Genomic DNA, 20,182 nt, shown 5'->3' on the forward strand with positions numbered 1-20,182 from the left:
TCCAAATAACTCCACAAAGACAGCAACCAAATGATGATGCCAAAAGTAGCTGTTCAAAAAGACTTTGATTTTATTTTGTGATGTGTCAAACTGCCTCATTCTCAGTGCAGGTGACCCCTCCTCCCCAGGAAACAAGAATGGGAAGGGGGATCTTTTGTGAAGTCTTGGCCTCCACTAGGCCCCGGGGAAACCCCACACAGTTCTGAGAGTTGACAGGAATCTCATCAAAGACTAGAGTGGGTGGGAGGCAGTGACAGGTGGGGCGGCAGAAACCAGTCAGGAAGCTGGGGCTTGCAGAACCATGTCCTTAGCCCTGCTCAGCTTCGGGGCTGCTGCGTGCATGATGGAGAAGGGGAGGAGACTCTCCCCTGACTTTGAAGCACCCCTTGGCTGGGCATGGCTTTGATTCCACTCAGGGCTCAGGTGAGAGGAGAAGGAAGCTGTCGTGGGCTGGCTGCTTCACACGGTGCTGCTGCTGGTGCCCCTAAGTCCGACACCACGGACAAACTGCTCCAGCAGGCCGCCGATGGCACCGGAGGGGCTGGGGGCTGCTGCCCGAAGCCCCACTGTGCTGCTGTACGAAGCCAAGAAGGCTGAGCGCACCTCCTGCAGCCGAGTCTCCCGCTCACTCAGGGCTGAAAGCCTGTGGTGAGGGAGGGAGAGAGAATGAATGCATTACCTTGGAGCAGCATCCAACATCCTTACTCCTAAGCCAGTGCCAGCATCTGCCCTGTGGCTGTAGCCCCCTTGTGGTTCAGGCCCCAAATATGTGGCCCTGTTCCCCTCTTAAACTATCTCTCAGCTCTCAGGCTGCTGTCCCTACCTGAGGAGGCCAGGGTCCTTGCCAGAAACCCCTGAGGCTCTAGCTACCCCTTCAGTCATTGTAGTCCCAAGGTAAACTTCTCCAGCAGGATTCCTGTTCTGATTCTATCTGCTTTTCCTTCCCTGGCCCCTACAGACACTTATTGTAAGTCAAGAAGGGGAACAAGTGAATGAAAGTCAGGCTTATCAAAGTGTAAATTCCATATGCGGCTGAATGGTAACTTGAAGGGTCTTTAATAGAAAAGGCCTAAGCAATCAGCCAGAGCCAACCGCTGGACTCAAAGTTATGCAGTCTAAGGGCAGGTGGGACTTGGAATCAGAGGAAAGGTCACAGACCTACAAGGGATGAGCACTCACGTTTCCATTCACCTAAGCAACAAGGCCAGTCCTGGCCACTAAATTACTCCAAAATTTTCCGCAGAAGACCTACTCCTGGGTAAGTCCTCCTGCGAATCTGTCAGAAGCAGCAGCAATGCCCTCAGTTTCCAAGCCCAAATGACTTACACCCAGGGCCTGGGGAAGGAGATGGAGATACGAGGATAAATGACAGTCCTGGGTAAGTGTGGGGAGAAGAGACCCAGGGAAAGAAGACCCGTGGGAGTGACGGGGGCGGGGCCAGAAGCAGCAGGTTCTAGGGTCAAGGAAAGTCAAACTGCTCTCACAGCAGCTCTAAGAACATGGGGCTGATACTCCATTCCTGCAACACCATGAACAACTCCAAAGTCTCTCCTGGCGTTTGGGGGAGATTTGTGGCCCCAGATCCTCTTTCCTACCGAATTAGGTTTCACACAGGCTGGAGACCATAACCAGGAGAAATTCAGATCAGTACTTTGTATTCACAGGGAATATCCAAAGGTCCAGTGCCCCCCATTTTTTGGGAGGTATAAGGGGGAGAGATCACAACCTATTTGGAGGCAAGAAAACTGGAGCCCAGAGAACACACACAGGCAGGCAGAGATTAGAGCTACCACAGTGCCAATCCCTCTCAAAGAGATGAGCCAGCAGGCTCAGAAGGCAAGGCTGATACCCCAAGACATAGCTGGTGAGCATAACAGCTAGGATTTAGATCAAATTTCTGATACCAAAGCCCAAACACTGAACCCACATACTGTTCAACCTCACCAGGAATCCACCTTGACCACACCCTGGTCCTACAATCTTGAAGCCATGGGATCACATAGAACCTAGCCCTCCTCTGGGAATCATCCAGAACCTGAGGGCCAGCCTGGAGCTCAGAGAGCTGCCCAAGGCATAAATTTTAGGATCTGGGGTGGAGTTGCCCATTTCGGTGGCTAATGTCAGGTAAGTGAGGAGCGCTGTCAAGCAGGGGCAGAGATCTGTTTCCTCCAGAACTGGCTCTTAGGCTCTCTTGCTGAAGTAGAGCTCTTGCTTCTGGCTTAAGGATCTGGCTACAGAGAAGGCTGTGCCAGATGCCAGTGGCCTCTGAAGTCCTTGGCTACTCCCTAGCTGCGAGGCCCGGACCTATGAGCACCATCCGGGAATCCCAAGGTCTGCCCCTGCCTGCCCTCAGCAGGGATCCTTTTCAACTCCCAAAAGCAACTTGCCTCCAGTCAGCCAGCACTGGAGGGAACGAGCTGGATTCTGGTAGTGGTGACGAACACCTAGCACCCTGAAGTCCATTTAGCCCAAGGGGGAAGTGAGAGCCCTCAGGCAACCACAGCCGCGTGGCAGATCCTGCCCCCCAGGCCGCTGGAGGCTCTCCCCCGCCTGACATCCCTGAAACAGCAGAGCAGGCTGGGGGCAGGTGGCTGCCACGGAGGCGGCTGCTCAAGTGGATGCACTGCAAGAGCTGGAATCCCAGGACTGGAGCCTTGAGGGGAGAGAATTTTACAGGCCTTGGCTTTAGAATCCCCATCCAATTTTCCTTCCTGACCAGAGGCAAAAGCAGATGACAAAAGTGGGGAGGGGACAGCAAAGAACCCTTGGCTTTGCCTGGGAGGAGCCCAGCCCTTGGGCTAACCCAGCTCCATTGTGGCTCTGGTCTCTACCATACACCTACCTTCACCACCCCACTGTTCTGCTTTCAAAGGCTTCTCACGTCAGGCAAAGCCTTGGACAGAAATAGAATCTTCTATAGTTACAGCCCAGCCAGCTTTCCCTAAGGGTGTGCCCCAAGACACCCATGGATGGGTTTTGGAGGCTCGAGAGAGTGAACACACCACAACGCACTTCCTGAGCAGCCCATGAGGGTCCAGGAGCAGCGTGTACTTAGCTGAGACACTGAGGGGCAGGGAGCCCAGGCCGGCTCCCTGGGGCCAGCTGCTGCCTCACTCCTAGCCAGCACTCTTGACTGCTCACCAGCTTTTGATGTGGGCAGGGGGGCATCCTGCCTTCTCAAGCAAGACACTTACAGACAATTGTTAGGGAGCTCATCCGGGAAGCTGAAAGGGAGAGAGGAGTCTGCGTGCAGGACAGCCCGCTCCTGAATACTGCCACAGCCTGTTACCATCTGCCAGCTGCCAAAGTCTGTGGAGAGAGAGGATCCGGGCAGGGGATGGTCCACTGATCTGGGGCAGAGAGGAGAGAGAGGGGAGATGATGCAGTCAGTCATATGCCTGACGGGAGGCCCTGGAGGGGTGGGGTGGGGGGGCTGTGGCAGCCCTGGGACACGGCCACAAGGGTCTGTTGGTGGAACATCTGTAAAGTCAACAACTTTCACCAAAGTGCAGAAACAGCTGGAGAGGTTGTGACTGAGAAAGAAGACCACAGGCCGGAAGGCAGGCTCAGCTGCGAGGATAAGGCCTCGCGCCAAGACTGACGGGATCAGCAGAACCAGCACGAAGCACGGTGGCAGAGGGGAGTCAGCCACCGAGCCCGGGGTCAGGGTGTGCCTGTCCCGGTGGCCAACGAAGCAAGTGAAATCTCAACCGCACGAAAAGGAAGTGAGCAAGGCTGGATGCCCCAGGAACCACGATCGCCCCACACTCCCTGGCACGCAGGCTGGCAGAGTGAGTGACACAGAACCCAGAGCCTCTGAGGTCCTGTCGGAGAGGAGTGAGATAAGCCTCTTGGGGATGGTGGAGGGTGGTGACCTAGACTGAAGAGTAAGGTGATGGGAGCCCCAAGGCCCTCCTCCTTCTCGGCAGCACCTTCCTGGAGCCATAGTTTGTATTCACAAGCATCAACCCAGCAAACTCACTGGCTATGCCCAGAGGGAAGGGATGAATCAGGCAGGCAACTTGACAGCTTCATCCATTCTTTTTCAGATGCAGGTTTGGGGGTGCAGGGAGAGGAAAGCTGCACTGGGAACCTACCACTGCCACCTCCTCCCCACTCACAGCCAAACCCTCTCTGCTGTCTGGACAGCAGCCCAGCCAGTGAGGGCGGGGGAACGGGAGGAGATAAGGAGACATCAAACAAGGTCCTTCCATTAGCTATCCCAGGTCCCAGTCCCCAGAGCTGCAGCATCTTTGATGCCTGACCCTTTATTCTTTAATTCAAGAATAGCAGAAGGTGCTCCCGTAGGGACCCAGAAACAGAGCAGAAGCATGAACGGTGGCACAGGGGGCGGGGAACTGAAAAATTCATTGACCTTGGCCCACCCGGGTGGCTGGTGTGAAGGGGTCCCAGCCTGAGGTCAGTCCACATGGGTCACCAGGCCAGTCTTATCCTCAAGCAGCTGCCAAGCTGAGTGCACTCTGGCCAGCACTGCATCTCTGGTGATCCTAAACCATCCCCATCTTAAGAGACAGGGAAATGGCAGCCCAGACAGGTGAAGACACTTGCCCAAGGTCCCACGGCTAGTGAGCACAAGAAGAGATTTTTAAAGCCAAGCCTGATCACAGATTTGTCCTACAACAGACCACCCTGAGACGAGGGACAACAGATGGCTTTCTACATTAAAGCTGCCATGAACTGGAACCCTCTGTAACATACAGACTTGTCACAGTCACCGTTCCTGCTCCTCTCTGGAAGGTGTGACAGCAGCACTGGGGATGAGGACAGGACACGGTCTGTTACCTGGTGGAAGCCCTGGTCACCAACAAAGCAGGGCTTCCTTCTTTTTAGGTAGAGAAACTTGGGGGGGGGGGGCTCAGGCCAGACACTGTATCTTTGGTGATCCTTAGGTGTCCATAAATCAGAGACAGCTGCCCAGGAAAGAGCAAGCCACACACCACAGTCTGGTGCCTGCCCTGCGCTTCCTCAGGGTCATGCTGGGGTCTTCAGTCAGCACAGCCCCTCTTGAGGTCAGCCTGGCTCCACAAATCTCATCTGTTGTTCAAACTCTAAGGTAGAGCTTCTTTTCCAGTTTCAGCAGTTTGTGGGAAAACAACTGCTGAACAGCAGTGTTGAGGGAATGAAAGGAATGTGAGGCTGAGGAGGCTGGGGGTGGGTGATGAGGGATCCTGGGGCAGGGAACATGGGAGTTTCTCTGCTCCAAACCTACTCCCTCAAGACTACCAGACACACACTGCCAACGGGAAAGCAGCAGACAGATGGACTACGGTTACAGAGAAGCTCCCAGCAAGGATTCCTGGTCCCCTAAGCTCGCCCCCTGTACCTCCTGTGCCTGGCAGGTAGCACCACCAGGCAAGAACCGTGCTTCAAGCAGCAGGGGACAGCTGTGGCATGGAGGAGGCAGCACAGATAGCAAGTGGCTGTGTGATCCCAGGGGGCATAAAGCCATCTCAGGAAGCAGCCATCTTCTGCACCTTCTCTAACACTGAGCACACAGACTCCAAATGATTCTTCCTGCTTGAGGCTTTCGTCAAACAAGGGGTTGCAAAAACTGTTTTAGTTCCTGGTTTTGAGAGCAAGGGGCTGCGCTAAGCAGAGGTACTCCCAAGTGCCAGTCTGACTAGCCGACTAGAGGGAGCACCTGAGGCGACAGGAAACAGTCACTGAAAGGAAGCACCTGCACCTGCCCAGCCAAAGGCGGGAAAACCATCAAGGCAGCCTCAGTACACAGGTAGCACCGTCAGCCTTAAGAAGCTCCCGCGCTCTTCTGCCCTGTGCCCTTACAAGCACAAACACAGCAGCAAGAGGTCTGTGCTCCATCTTCACCAGCCTACCCACAGGACCGGAGGAAACACTGAGACAAGCCACCCTCAGATGGGATACTGTGGAGCTGACAGTGCTTCCAAGGTCATCTGCACTCATCCCCCGGGCTCAGACCTCTGCCCAGGAGGTTGGATTCTTGCCAACATTTCACTCCCTTCAGCAATATGGCCTAGGCCCATCTTCACAGCAGCAACAGAGCTGCAACTCCCATCCTTCCGCAAACCCTGTGGGCCATCTCCGGCCGGTCTGTTTTAGCTAGTCTTTTCGGAACAGGGTACAGGAATATCCAGACAAGCAGAGCTGGCCCAGCCCACAGCGAAGGCAAGGAGAAAGAGGCCTGGCCTGAGGTGCCTGGCCTGGCCTTCTACTGAGCTGCCCAGTGCCCTGACATCCTTCTGTGGAAAGGGTAAGCATTTACCATGTGCCAGGGACTTTGCTCCATCATTTTATTTAAACCCAAATTTACGGAGGCCAGGATCATTAGTCCTACTTTAAAGATGGGTTGAGAAGTTTTTGCAAGTCATACAGCTGCCAGTGGCAAAGCCAGGACTGAAACCCACGTCTGACCAAAACCCATGTTAGCCCCATAATACAATGATCTTCCTTTCTGATAAGGGGTGGGGGTAGGGCCTCAGGGATTGGCACGGAACTTCCAACTGGAATAAAACACAGGATTTCTGATTGATAGTTGGAAAAGAGGCCTTCATGTGATCCCTGGATGTGAGAAAGGAAGCACGTGGAGCAACTGGCCAGAAGACAAAGCTAGCATGTGGAAGGAAGGCGGCAAGGGGAAAGAACCACAGGGTAATGGAGTTGGAGCCTTGATCAGGCTGTGCCTGAAGGCTGAATTTTTTCCAATGGATTTTTCCACATGAACCAACAGTTTTCCTTTACTGTTTAAACTCCTATAAGATGGGTTTGCATCTAAAAGCACCTGATCTGATAAAGGGCTTGAAGCTTCACAGCTAAGAAGGACCCGGGAGTTGCCTGTCTAACCCTCTGATGAGAAAACAGAAACCCAAAGCTATCAAGCGACATGCCTGAAGTCATACAGGAAATGAATGTTTGAGCCAAGACCTAGGATCCAAGACTATGAGAGAGCTTGGATGTCACCTAATCTATACTTGCCCCCGACCACCTCCAAGCCTCCAGATGATGGTCCCACAGCCTCTGTCCCAGCGAATGAGGCCTCAGGGAAGAATCCTTCAGTTCAACAAAGATCTGACCTCACAGAACATCTTATTTCAGAGATGGCTAGGACAGGCTTTACTAGATTTGAAAAAAGAAACATCACTTCCCCCGAGCCTGGACTTCAAGTGTTGGGGCGGGTGTGTGTCTCAACCAGGGCCCTCTGCATTCCTGCAGCAGCCCAAGAAGTCTCTTGGGGCTCCAAATTTTCTTTTGGTCTAAAGCTGGCAATGCGTTTAGGCTTCCGCCACTCATCCCTGGTCTGGAGCTGCGGCCTCATGCAAGAGCATATCAAACATGGGCCAGGAACCCTATGTGTAACAGAAAGCAGTCTGGCTTCTTTGCCGCTTTAAACACAGCCTGGATCAAGCTCACTGCATATGAAGCAGTTGGTAGGGGGTGGAGGATGGGGAAGAGCAGCCAGGTGGGCAGCAGAGGTCGGTTCCTACGTTGCTACTTAGTTATTCAGCCAGGCTGCTGGGTGTCCCTCCGTCAAGTTCATCTGCTCTTCAGGTGGCTTGGCTTCAAGCTGGGCTCAGCAGTAGCACCATCACTCCCTCCTCAGGCACGTGCCAGCACCCCCACCCCCAAAGATGTCCTGCTCTGGAGCAGATACCAAACCACACGGAGCCGGGTGACTTACTGACCAGGGCTCGGGCAGGCGTGTGAGCTCAGAGCACTGGTCCTGCCTCTTTCTAGCCCCCAGCCCTGCAGATGATGAGAGATAAAACAATGGTCCAGAAGGCAGCTCAATTAGAAGCTAATAATGCAAAAGGGCCAGCAATCTCACCAGTGAGAGGTAAGGGTCTGGGAACTGGGTACGAATCAGCACCCCACAGAACTTTCTTCCCAAACTGAGACTTACTTCATTTTTTTAAAAAAAAACTTAAAAAAATTTGAAGTATAGTTGATTTACAACATTGTGTTAGTTTCTGGTATATAGCACAGTGATTTAGTTATACATATGTATATGTTCTTTCTCATTACAAGTTACCACAGCCATTGAGTATAGTTTCCTGTGCTATACAGTAGGACCTCGCTTATCTATTTACTTCTTAACTCTGAACAAAGCTTCAGCAATTCCTTTCACAGGGAAGTCCTGTTTCAAAAGAAAAATGCTTGTGGAATTTGGGAATCTGGAGCATATGGAACCCAGAGAATTCACATTATGAGGGGAATTTGGGCTGTCAGAGAGCTTTGCTAAAGGGTTTCTTTCCATATAGTTCCCCTGCTGCATTAAAAAGCTGATTGGCTACTGTTACCTAAGAGATGCAGGAAAGCTAATGACAGGATCCCTCAGGCACTTTAAGATAAAAGAGACTAAATTAATTTTAATGTTAATGGAAATACATAATTAGAATGCTCCGAATCTGAATAATCTAGTCTTTCAAAACCTCTGGCTAACAGGCATCCAATTCAAAACCTTGTCCCCCCGCCTGGCTCCAAGCAGGCATTCCCAGAATAGACCAGCAAAGCTATCAAACACCTCAGCAGTCCACTTCATGCCTCTCCAAGGCCTTGTGCCCCACTTTGGTCCAGCGATCCCAGCCTCGACCAGGGACCAGCTCCCGGTGCCATGAGATCAGGAGGGGGCAGGGTGGCCGACTACCAGTGAGACTGAGGGAAACTATCACAAGACTGGAAGCTAGGTTCTTTTGTCAGGCAGAAAGGAATGATTAAAAACTCAGGTGTGGGAAGAGGTGATGGGGTGCTGCCTTGGGACTGGGGGAACCGTCAGCTGGACAGTTAAGACCAGGGCAGGACCCAGAGGACAGGGGGAATCTTCTGGTTTCCTTCCTAGTTGTCCAGCAACGTTGCATAGGCAGGAGGCAGGGGCAATGGGCAAGAGCCCCCACCCCGAACAGCAAGGGTCATCAGGGCCGCAGCCGACCGCCAGCAGCCCGCCAGCAGCCCTGTGGGAAGCGGGGCGTGGGGACAAGGTGGCACAGCAGAAGGCACAGACGGTGGACGTGTCGGAGCATGGGCACGTGGGCTTGTCTGCCCAGCACTGTTTCTGCTCCATTACCTCCACCAAGCCCGGGGGGACAGAAGGGTTACGGCCCTTGTTTAACAGCCTCCGCTACAGCGCCGCAGACACGGTGGTGCCCTGAGCCGAAGGGCTCAGCTCCAGAGGTGAGCGAGCGCACAGGAGCCCGCCGGCCAGTGCAGCCCCTACTCACCTACAGCTGACCGCTCAGCCCAAGGGGGACGGTGCTGTTTCCCACCTTCCTCCATTGTCTGCTTTTGCCCAGAAAGGAAAAACCAGAGGACAGTGATGGGAGGAGAATTACAGAAGTCTGGGGTCTTTCCTTGTAATTTGATTGTGACCTCTGGGCTCAGTTTCCTTTTTGGTAACAGGCCTGCTAAAGGAAAGACCTGAAATTCTGGAGCAGTACCTGACAGAGTGGGGCTTGAATCTGGAGTGGACTCCAATGCGCACCATCTTTCTGCTAAACGTCCTGTTCTCCCTGGAATCTATTAAGGACCTCTTAAGTCACATACTGTTCTTCGTTCTCTCCAGAAGGGACATTCTCAAGGCTTCAGGAAACAAAGTAATTCACAGGATTTCTTTCCTGAGTCTATGACATGCAAAAAGTGGTACGGGGTCAGCTAAGAAATACTTTGGGGTCGGGAAATATAGCTCAGTGGTAGAGTGCATGCCTAGCAGGCACAAGGTCCTGGGTTCCCCAGCACCTCCATCAAGTAAATAAATAAATAAATCTAATTACTCCCTGCATTAAAAACAAAAAAGAAATGCTTTCCCCAAATGCCAGACCATCCCTCAATCCTAAGCCCCTGTGCTCAGCTTTAATCTCATCTAGAGATTAAATGTTCCTGCAGTACCCTCCAGCCACACCTGTCCCTTTCCAGGTAGGCAGCCTCGCAAGGTTTGTCCCAGCCACACACCTAGCCTAGCTCCCTGTCTGTTCCCCTCAGTGCCTCACCAAATCAGACAAGGAATGTGGAATCCACAGAGCGCCGAGCCCCGGCAAAGGCAACAGGTAGAGGCAGCCCCAACTCCCTGCCCATCACGTCACAACTACTGCACCTTCTGGATTCCCCATCCGCCAGAGCTCCCGGAAGGAGGAGTCTCAAACCACTCTACAATCCAGCTCCTGCTCTGTATCCAAACATAAAACCATCCTCCAAACAGTGGGTGAGCCTGCAAGCCTGTCATCCCCTCTGGCCTCCTGACTGCCCACCAGACTGCATGCCCCTGTCCACATCACCTTGGGTACCAACTCCGGTGCTGGAACCCCTCTCCAGACTTATTAAGAGGGAAGGGCTAGCCACCCCACCATGAGGACTTTGGAGCTCCTCACCTGGGCCTGGGGACCTCCAGGGGACTGCTACCCATCCTGAAAAAGTTGTCAGAATGGTTCGAGGATGAGGAGCTGGAGGACTTGGCTTCTACCAGCCCCTGGTGGGAAGGCAGGCGGTCCTCTGGGGGCGGTGGCCGGTTCCAGAGCACACTCTGTGGAGAGGATGAGTGGCTCTTCCTCCTGAAGTGAAAAGACAGGGCTGTTGGCCAAAGGGCCACCTCAGGCAAGCCGTCTGCCGCTGTACTGAATCTCAGGGACCAGTTTTTATTCCACTGGAAACGTGCCACGATGGAGCGGGCACACAAAGCAGCACAAGCTTGGGCTCGGCCACAGCCAGCAACAGCTGGGTCTTCATGGAGGGACTGTGGGGTCACCACAACTGGCCTCAGAGCACACGCTAGAGAACGGAATCTTAACACTCCAGTCACTGCCTCTCCCTCTAAATGTTGTACAATATCTTGAGCCCTTTGGGGAGAAAAATCATCAAATTCTCAAAGGAGCTGACCCTCAAACAGATTCCCAACTCCCCATCATCATTTTGTCCTTCCCCCTCTTTCCTTCTCTTTCTAAGCTGGCCCCCCACCTCCCAGGCCAATGCGACAAGGGAGCTCCCCTAGGGAGTCCCTTTCACACCAGCCTCCCCTCACCCCACCCTGTCTGCCCAGCCCCGCAGTCTCGCCCTTCAATCCACAGGGAGCTCCGGCCCTTTGTGCTCTTGGGCCACCAGGGCAGTGCCCTCAGCAACCAGATGGCTGGCCTCTGAGGCCCAAGAGAGACAGCAGGGCATGGAACTGAGCTCTCAGGCCTGCTGTCAGGGGCCCCTTTGTTCCTGGGGCTCCCTGGAGCTGGTAGCCCTGGGCCACAGCTGTGAGCAAGCTTACTTCCAGCCTGGCCCCTCACCAAGCTGCCTGAGTCTGTGTTCCTGCGGGGACCAGCTCCACGGTCTCATAGGTGAAGCTCCCGGCGGCTCCCGGGGAGCTCTCCATGACCAGAGAGAAGTCGCTACCAAGGCTGGTGGTGCTGCCACGGTCCTTTCGCCCTGAAAAGAAGCCAGTGCCATCGGTCAGCACAGTATCCTCTCCTACTACAGGTCCCTCACCTCTTCCACATCATACAGCTGAAAAAAAGAAGTTTCTAGAACAGTCTCTACATGGTCTATACTGAGAAAGATGCCTAGAGGAAGTCTGCTGGGGTCTGTGACTCACTCAGCATACAGATATCTTCCAGGGTGAAGCCTGCATCCCGGGCTGGCAAACTCTTCCTCCTGTAACAGAAGTCAGAACACTGAATTCCAGACTGGGCCGGGGTCTCCTCTGTCCCCGCTACACTGCCCACCTGGGAAAGAAGTTCCAACTCCCTGGCAACCCGGGAGACAAGTCCTACCGAGAGAGCTGCAAAAGGCCAAGCCCACTGCGGGGAGGCAAGGAAACCCTGCCTCCTCCCTGTCCACTTGGCCCCTGGGGCTTGTTCACAGTTCAAGTCCGGCCCTACACACCAAGAGCTCAGATTGGAAGGCAAGGGAACGCAGCAAAGACGCCAACTCTCACGGGGGCCCTAAACCAAGCGCCAGGCAAGACCCCTGCGTCCCCTTGGCTGGAAGCAGACCGCTCTGCAGCGTGGGCTGCACAGACACACCTTGGCTGCAGCCCAGGGAGGGCAGCAGTCAGCGCAGTCAGGAGAATCTTCTGCCTCAGCAGGGACGTGGGGAGCTGGGCGTCCCCCTGCCCTGGGGCTGGTTTTCCCTGCAGCAACGCACCCTGCTCTCCTAGTCACGAGACGGGCCTCTTCACCCACTGGTCCTCCCCAGGTACCGTTACCTGCCCTCAGAGGGGAGACAGGGACAGAAGCCAGCCTGCCAATATGCAGGAAGCGGGGCAAGGATCAGACGGTGAGCGGGGCCCTGCCTGCCCTGGCTCACCCCTTCCCAGAGCCTTGGACCCAGTGTGAGACAAGGTCCTCCTTACCTCTGTGTCTTCAGAGCAGAGAACTCCTCAGAGATGATATGCTTCAAAAAATTGAAGCAGAAGAAGAAAATCTGAAGAAGACACCAAAAGGCAGCACGTGAGAAGCTCACCTTCTCTGGGGAGAACTAGGTGGGAGAACTCTCAGGAGAGGGCAGCAGTGGCCCTGGTCACCCCCCAGCTTTTGGAGACCCCCCCCGGACATTCTGGTGTAGAAATGGTAGGGCTCACAGAGGGCACAGCAGGCTGGGCAGACGTGCTTGGGCTGAGACAAGGGAAAAAGGGGCTGTGTTTCCTTCCGGAGAGCACAAGACGGTAAGTCAGCGATGTTCAAATTCAAATTCAAATTCAACATGCATGTGACACACGCTATTGAAAAGGATGAGAAGAGTACCTTCTCCCCACGGCCTCTCCTAAGGACCCCAGGGCAAGAGGCCAACAGGGAAGGACAGCTGGGAGAGAGAGAATCTGGGGGCAAGATGAATAGACCCAGCAGGAACACAACGGGAGGGACAGGGAGCAGCTCTGCAGGGAAATACCCAGAACAGCAGTTCAGGAGAACGAGGGGTGGGGGCAGCCACTGTGCGGCCCACAGCCCGCGCTGTTCAGAAGCTGTGGGTCTGGGGAGGGCAAAGGCAGGAGGCGGCTCCTGGCCTCTGACCCGGCATCCCCAAGCCCACCTCCGTGAGCAAATTTTCTCTTCTCCCTTCCAGCCAGCACCTGAGCCCAGCAGGCCATGTTATGTGCACACAGGTATCATCTCTGCAGTTTTGAAACAAACTCCTCAGTGACTGTGAAAGGTGCAGTCCATTAACCCATCACCTGGGGTAATACCTACACAGCATCCCAGAGTCATATGGAACTTCCTCAAAGAATGGGAAAGGAGCGAGGGTGCCCAGGTCAGGGCAGGTCAGTATGAAAACGTTTTTACATAAAGTTAAATAGGAGTCTTCACCACAGGCTTTTTAGTCTTTAATATGCTAATGTGCTCTGTGAACCTCAAAAGCAAGAGAGGGGGACAGAGCGCTGTTTAAAAGGCCCCAGCTTTTCATTTGTTTTTATTTTTTAACGTATCAGGGCTTTGAGTGTCTGGGGCGAGGGAAAGGAGGGATAAGAGAAAAGCCTGCACCCTGAAGACCTGCCCTCCCAGCTGAGGACACCCTCTTGCTGACGCTGAGAGTTGGCCAGGCTTGGAGTCCAGACCCCACTGGGCTCCGCCTTATCTGTGCCCAGAGTCTCTGAAGGCGGAATCAGGCCTGCTCTGGGGATGGGGGAATGTTCTGGAGTGCCAGTACTGGTAAGTCTCAAAATGAGAGGCTGCGAAGGGGCCTTAAGTACCAATTTCAATGCCAAAGTCACCGCCTCTGACAGGTCATGGAGGCCTCTGAGGAACAGGCTTCTAAGCTCGGCAGCCCTGGCAGATGCGGTAAGTGCTCGGAGGGAGAGAGCTGGAAGGGGAGGGGGAGCAGCTGAGAGGGAGGAACGAAAGGAGGCACAGATAAGATGCCCAGAAAGAGGCAGCCTCAGGAGGGTGAGAAAGATGCTTCAGGAAAATGGGGGGAGGGAGGACAGGGGGCAGACAGGAAAGAGCCACCTCTGCGTGCAGCTCCCACACAGGGCCTCTGGACTCATTCCCTTGGTGAGGCAGCAGGGGCGGCACCAGGAGACTCAAGGTTAATCACATTACCCAAGGTCACCCAGGTAATAAGTGGCAAAGGAGGGCTTAAACTCAGGTCTGACTCCAGGCCTGCGTGCAGAGAAAACAGGCTGGAAAACAAGTGTACTGAAGAGGCAACGTGCGAAAAGCAGCAAAAAGGACGGGGCGTGGACAGGGCAGAGAGGAGGAAGGAGGGACAGAGCACGGACAGGAAGGGGGCCTGGAGCCCGTGGCCGTGCCTGGTCTGGGGCTGGGCTGGTGGCGAGCAGCAGGCAGGACCCTGCTTGCAGACGGCCCTGGGGCTTAAAAGTTGGGTGGGGGGGTGTGATGAGAGAAGAGAGGACAGGAAAGAGCTCCCGGGTTTTAGCTGCAAGCATGAGGGGCCCAGAAAAGGACTTGTAAACAAGGTCATCTGTAAGCAGCATGGCACAGCAGGGGAGGAGGACCGACACACGAAGGTCACAGGTGCGTGTCTTCTCCACGAGAGGAGGACGGGGGCTGCGGTATGGTGCTGTTCCCACCACGCTGCCTGATCCCAGCACACACCAGCAAGGAACTGCCCCCCAAGTGTGGACACCAAACAGGATGTCATCCTGTCCCTCTCATGAGTGCAAGGGCCTGAGCCCACGGAGCCCCGACATGTGCCTGCGGACTGGCTGGTACCCACCTCCTCTCCTTTGCTGAGCCGATCTACCAACATGTGCCTGAAACAAGAAGGCGAGGAGGTCAAAGCAAGCAGCACCCAAAAAGGAGGACAAAGGACAAAGGGGGACCAGAGCCACAAGGACAGCCCATGGCTTTGGCACCACAGCCTCAGGTGGGCCTGACCAGCACCTCTGTCTCCCCAAAGGGGTGGGACTGCCCCCACCTTCCACCCTGTCACAGGAGCCACCACGCCTACACACACAGACAGGTGGTTCCCAAGGCACTGGTCCCACCCCACAGGCTCACCCAAAGAGGAACCAGTCGTAGGCCACGGTCAGGTAGAGGATCTCAGCGGGCTTCAGGGACATGTGGATGAGCCCGTCCTGGAAGAGACGGGGAGATGTGCCCATGACAGACCCTCCTCGTCTCAGGAACTGAATCACAACCACAGACCCAGTGACAAACAGGCTGCCCAACAGCTCCAGGGACAGGGTTAAACACAATACCTGAACAATTGGGGTCCCTCACTCCAGATCTCATCTGCTTTCTAGAGACAGTCCCAGCACTCCCAAAGGGCCTCTGAATGCGCCCGACCCCAACGGCCTAGCCCATGCGTACTCACAGCCCACAAGGAAAGGCGCAGAAGAGAGATGAAGAGGGGGGTCCGGTCCCAGCCAGAGATACAGTGTACCAGGAGTCCGCTGTCGTCTACAGGGACACAGACCAGGAGGCCCAGGAAAGAAGCAAACATTGGCTGATTAGCAGAGGATGTGCCACCACCCTGGCCTCGCGTGAGAGCCAGGCCACCCCGGAACCCCAGCCTAGCTCCAGGGGCAGCATGTGATGTTTCTGCCAACCTGGCCACAGTGACTGGTTCAAGGGTGGGCATTTGACCGAAACTGGGCCAATGATCATGAGCTCTGGGACAGAAGCCATCTCCCTCAGGGGAGTTAAGATGTCAGGACACAAGTCTGGAATGGTTGCCAGCCATGAAGCTAACCCAACTGGGATGAGACAGGGAGAGAGTCTCTGTGGTATCTGTTAGGCACTTGGCTCTGCTCTTGGGCCTTCTTGTTGTATTAACTTCTCCTTGTTCAAGCAAGTGCAACCCCACAGAAGCCCTGACTGACATCAGGGAGTCAGAGTTAGACCACCCTAGGACACTGAGCATGGAGGCCCGACCAATCCAACCGAAACAGCCAAACTGGCTAGAGCACCATCCGGAGAACAGGCCCCCACACTAAGTGCGTGCCCACGAAGAAGCCAGGCTGCCTTCCTCTCACCTTTCTGAACTAGACAGAGGCCACTGCAGCCCCGCACACATGGCTGATGCTCAAAGCTCAAAGGCCAGCTGACCCAGGGCAGAAATGCCCTGTGTGTGGTTCAGATGGTAACAAGTTCATAATTTTGTTTTTTGGGGTTTGGCAGACACGAAATAAATCTGCCAATGGGCAAGGGAATCCCCAAATCCTTCTCCCACAGAGCAGAAGGTAGGTGTGTGGCCCCAGTAAATACATTCGTGGTGTCATGACCTGGAAACACCCAGAAGATCCAATGGCCTGAGGCGGGGAGAGGCCGACTCACCGTCACTGTTGATTATGGAAAGCAGCAGTTTCAGGTAGTTTTGTGTTTGTTGCACCAGGTCCCAACTCTGTTGGAGAAAAAAGATAAAAGGAGTCTAGAAATAGGTATTTAACTCAGACTCAGAATTTAAAGTATTTGAAAAATAGCATATTAAGAGTTACTCTGAGGCAACAAATACTCAAGTCTCTTAGTCACAGGCCACAGGTCCCAAACCCCAGCTTCACTGAGATCTCACTCCTCACCTCTCCCTGACCCCCAGCTACGGCCCCTCCCTCGGTGCACGCTAACCCAGTGCGAGGGTGAGGCCCGGGGACGCCAGGCAGGGGCCTGGGCAGCCCATAGCCCCGCGCCCACTAGCAGCAGCTGGATGGTAGCCTCCTCTGAGCCCTGGGCTCCGGGCAAGGAGCAAACAAAGGGCCTTGAGCCCATGGCCACTGTCACTAAATGGAAGGAGCCATTCCTTGACCTGCTATCATATCACAGAAATTAAGGAAAATACCAACCTTCTCATCAATCACGTTTCATTTGCTTTTTACTGCTACTCACTGCCCATTCTGTCTTTTGATGAATAACAAATGCAGTCTGTTTGGCAGACAAAAATCTTTTAACAGGAGGCCCGTGAGGTGGGAGATGGAAAATAAGCAAGAGCCGTGGAGATGGGAACCTCTGCTGTAGCCAAGCAGAAGGTCTAGACGCGACGCTCAGAAATAGTCCACTTCGGAGCCCGAACTCCGCGGAGGGGCCTGACCCAGTTCTGTGGCCCCTCCCCCGGCGGGGGCCGGCCTCCCGCCGCGACTGCCCGGCAGTGTCTGGGGCTGCGCAGAGGGGGCGCTGCACGCCTGCCACAGAGCACCTCCCCGGGGAGGGCGAGCACAGCACCTGTGATTGGAATGGTTTTCCCAGGAATTTAAAACAGGCTCATTTACCTGACCTCCCACGGCCCCTGGAGAGTCCTGACCCACTTTCAGCAGCTCTGGAGAAGGCTGCTGGCACGCTGCGCTACCAGCGTTACTACCACAGCGGCTCGGGGGTCTCTCCACTGTGCCGACAGACCTCCGCACCGAGACTCCTGGGGGCGAGGAGCACGGGAGCGAGGCCGGGGCTCCGCGGCACCGGGGCCCGAGAGGGCAGCGGGGAGGGCTGCAGCGGCCAGGAGATGGCAGAAGGCGGCCACGCGGAGGTCGGCAAAGCCCCACAGCCACGGTGGCGATCTGAAGGGGACACCATGACCAGCGAGTGGTGGCAGACACCGCTGGCCTCTGCGTTCAGGGCTGGGGCAGGAACCACAGGCCGGGGAGCACTGGGTTGGTAGAGGCCCAGGGTCACACAGCTAAGCGAGCTGGCATAGGGACCCAGCCCTATAGTCACGGGATATGCTGCAGGAACCCCTCCTCTGATACCAGTGGGAAACGAAGGTCTGAGGAGGTTGTAGAAGGTGAGGAGGACCGGGGAAGTGCACTGAAATCCAGGCTCACCTCCTACTCTCATCCTCTGTGGTCCATGAAGCCTCTGGGTGCAGAGCTGAGTACCAGGCATCTGGCTTATATTTCTATGCCTGAAGTACTCTTCTCCTGGCTGGCAAACTCCTACTCATCCTTCAGAGGCCCAGCCCGATTATCTTCTCTGTGGAGTTTCCTTCTGTGGCCACTGGCCAATATCCTTACTATGCAGGTGATGGTTATGCTGTTGCCTCTTTTCCTAGAGTCAGCCCAGCGCCATTTTGGCATCTCTGCATCCCTAAGGCTTAGTGCTCAGGGACCAGGAGAAAGTACATTCACTACCTGTTCCTGGTCAGGGGCCACCTTGGGGAACAGCAGCCACTGGAGGGGGTCTTGGGGCACAGAGGGAAAGAGCAGCCCTCTGTGGAATGCCATCCAGCTGCACACACGTGCGGCTGCTCGTGCACTTGGGAACACTGCTGTGAACATCATCGAGGGCTGCTGGGGAGGGAAGGCAAGTGAACTACTGCACGTGTGCTGGCTAGAAGGAACCGTCTAGGATGCCGAGGGACCGTGTAATTGGAAGGTGGGCCTAGTCTAATCCACAGGGACCATTAACAAAGGCTTTTCAGAGATGGTGACATGCATATGGAAAGGGGGGAGGGAAAGGTGGCAAGTGTTTCTGGCAGAGATAACCGCATGTGCAAATCTAGAGAGCAACCCCCCCTTAAGGGGCTGAAAGGCACCAGTGTGGTGGAAGGAGAGGAGGGTGGGGATGGCCAGTGAGTCAAGAACAAGCCTGGACCCCGTGGAGCTGGGTGGGCCATGGAAGGGTCCATAGGCTTATTCTAAGGAAAACAGGAAAGTCAGCAGCAGCTCTGAAAGAAGGGAGGACTATGACAACCTTGCCCCATCACCTGAGCACTGCTCTCTGCCAGGCCCTATTCACATGCTTTATGGTCCCTATTTCCAGTCAGGCGCCCCTCAGTGTGGCCCCACGCTCAGCCAGGAGGTGCACCGAGATGATGGTGGCCTGCATCAGGCCAGTGGCACAGAGACAGAGGCGAGGATGGGGGAGTTTCACTGGGGCGAGACTGAGGATTGACGGCACTTGGCCGTGGACGTGGGGGAGGAGTGCCTGCGTTTTGAGAACTGAGCATTGGGGTAAGGGTTGGAGAGCCCAGGGGTGCTGTGGGTTGTGGCCAATTCCATTCAGTACAGCTTGAGATTGACATGGCTGCAGGAAGGCACACGTGATACAGGCGTGGACTGTCAAGAGGCCTTGCCCAGAGCCCCAGCCGGGCGCCCCGGCAGCGGCCTAATGGAGCCGATGACAGATGCACCTGGGGGCAGAGGAGGAAGACTCCATGCTGAAGGGGCTGAAAGGGCAGAGCGCACACCCGGCTGAGGAAGAGGCGGGGAGAGGAGCCCAGTGAGACCAACTGGCTGAGCAACACCAGAGAGGCGGACATCATGGGAGAAAGCCCTACCCTCCTGCTCCTGTGCCTGCAGTGTTACCAGCGTGCACCCCCTTGAGTCAGCAAGCTGGGAGCCTACTTCCTAATCATCCTACACCACAGTTTAGAGAACACATGCATGCAGCGATCATATCTGACCCTCGCCACAACTCAGGAACAGGTGTCATCGACCCCTCTCAGAGGGCAGTGAAGTCACCTGCTCAAGACCACAGAGCCTTGTGAGAAGAGGTGAGCAAGCGGGGGTCACATCCAGGGCCTCTACCCTCTAAGAACCTCTCACACCACGGGACCCTTGCCTGAGAGAGACACCCTTGTCAGCTTCAATACAACACTGTTCACACAGCCCGATGGTCATGTCATACTGAGAGTTTGGAGTTCTCAGATCTAGTCCATCTGCACCAGGGGAAAGAACGGAGCCAGAGGGGACAGTGAAGGTGGGCTGGGCTGGGACCGACTAGAGCTCAGCATAGCAAGCCCAGGAGGAGGCCGGCAGGTTCCTCTGGCCACTCTGCCTGTGTCGGTACAGCCTGGGCCCCACCCGGGCTGTTCCTTCTCCAGGCTTCTGGGCACAAGAACCAACCCGCCTGCTCTCCTTCCTAGGGCTTCCCCTCTTGTAGAAATACCTGTAGAGAGAAGGCCCAACAGCAGTCTAACTTATTCAGATAGTTAACAGAGCATCTAGTCTGTGACCAGGGGCTGGATGTACAAGACAAAACAGGCCAAGCACGGCCTCTGACTTTACAGAGCACCTGCTACCAGGATAACAAAGTCCAAGGTTACACTGAAGCACAGAGCTGTCTAACGTGCGGGCCGGGCCTCTGGGAGAGAGGAAGAGCTCAAGGCTGGACAGCAGCTGTCCAAACCTGGGGGTAGATGAAAAGAGGAGGGAAACAGGATGCTTCTAGGTACTCATGGGCTCAGCCTTCCCAGCTCCAGGCCAATTCCGGTGCTGAGAAGCACAAGCCGTGGTTCCCCAAACTCCTGGAGCTCTCTCTAGCAAAGATGGCGAAGCAGATCTCTAAACCAGTGACTACAGCCCAGTGGAAAATTCCAAGATGGAGAT

The 20,182-nt window shown here is 55.1% G+C and overlaps 1 protein-coding gene across 6 annotated transcripts in view; it reads right to left on the minus strand.

Moving 5' to 3' along the window:
* Positions 1-46: 46 nt before the first annotated feature.
* MTMR14 (myotubularin related protein 14) overlaps positions 47-20,182 on the minus strand; it is a 40,734-nt gene continuing 20,598 nt past the window's right edge. For 2 of the 6 annotated variants that reach the window (XM_031470822.2, XM_031470821.2), the window contains exons 10-19: positions 16,203-16,269; positions 15,241-15,326; positions 14,925-15,001; positions 14,641-14,677; positions 12,320-12,390; positions 11,561-11,619; positions 11,256-11,394; positions 10,356-10,535; positions 3,195-3,350; positions 47-643 (exon numbers count right to left, since the gene is read on the minus strand). In XM_031470822.2, coding sequence (XP_031326682.2) covers positions 460-643; positions 3,195-3,350; positions 10,356-10,535; positions 11,256-11,394; positions 11,561-11,619; positions 12,320-12,390; positions 14,641-14,677; positions 14,925-15,001; positions 15,241-15,326; positions 16,203-16,269 — 1,056 coding nt within the window. In that variant the 3' untranslated portion in view covers positions 47-459. The remainder of the gene's footprint in view (positions 644-3,194; positions 3,351-10,355; positions 10,536-11,255; positions 11,395-11,560; positions 11,620-12,319; positions 12,391-14,640; positions 14,678-14,924; positions 15,002-15,240; positions 15,327-16,202; positions 16,270-20,182) is intronic. The other 4 variants (XM_064496282.1, XM_010984970.3, XM_031470824.2 and 1 more) reach the window with 3 other exon arrangements.

Source organism: Camelus dromedarius, chromosome 17 (assembly GCF_036321535.1).
Source record: "Camelus dromedarius isolate mCamDro1 chromosome 17, mCamDro1.pat, whole genome shotgun sequence".
In the NCBI taxonomy this organism is placed as follows: domain Eukaryota; kingdom Metazoa; phylum Chordata; class Mammalia; order Artiodactyla; family Camelidae; genus Camelus; species Camelus dromedarius.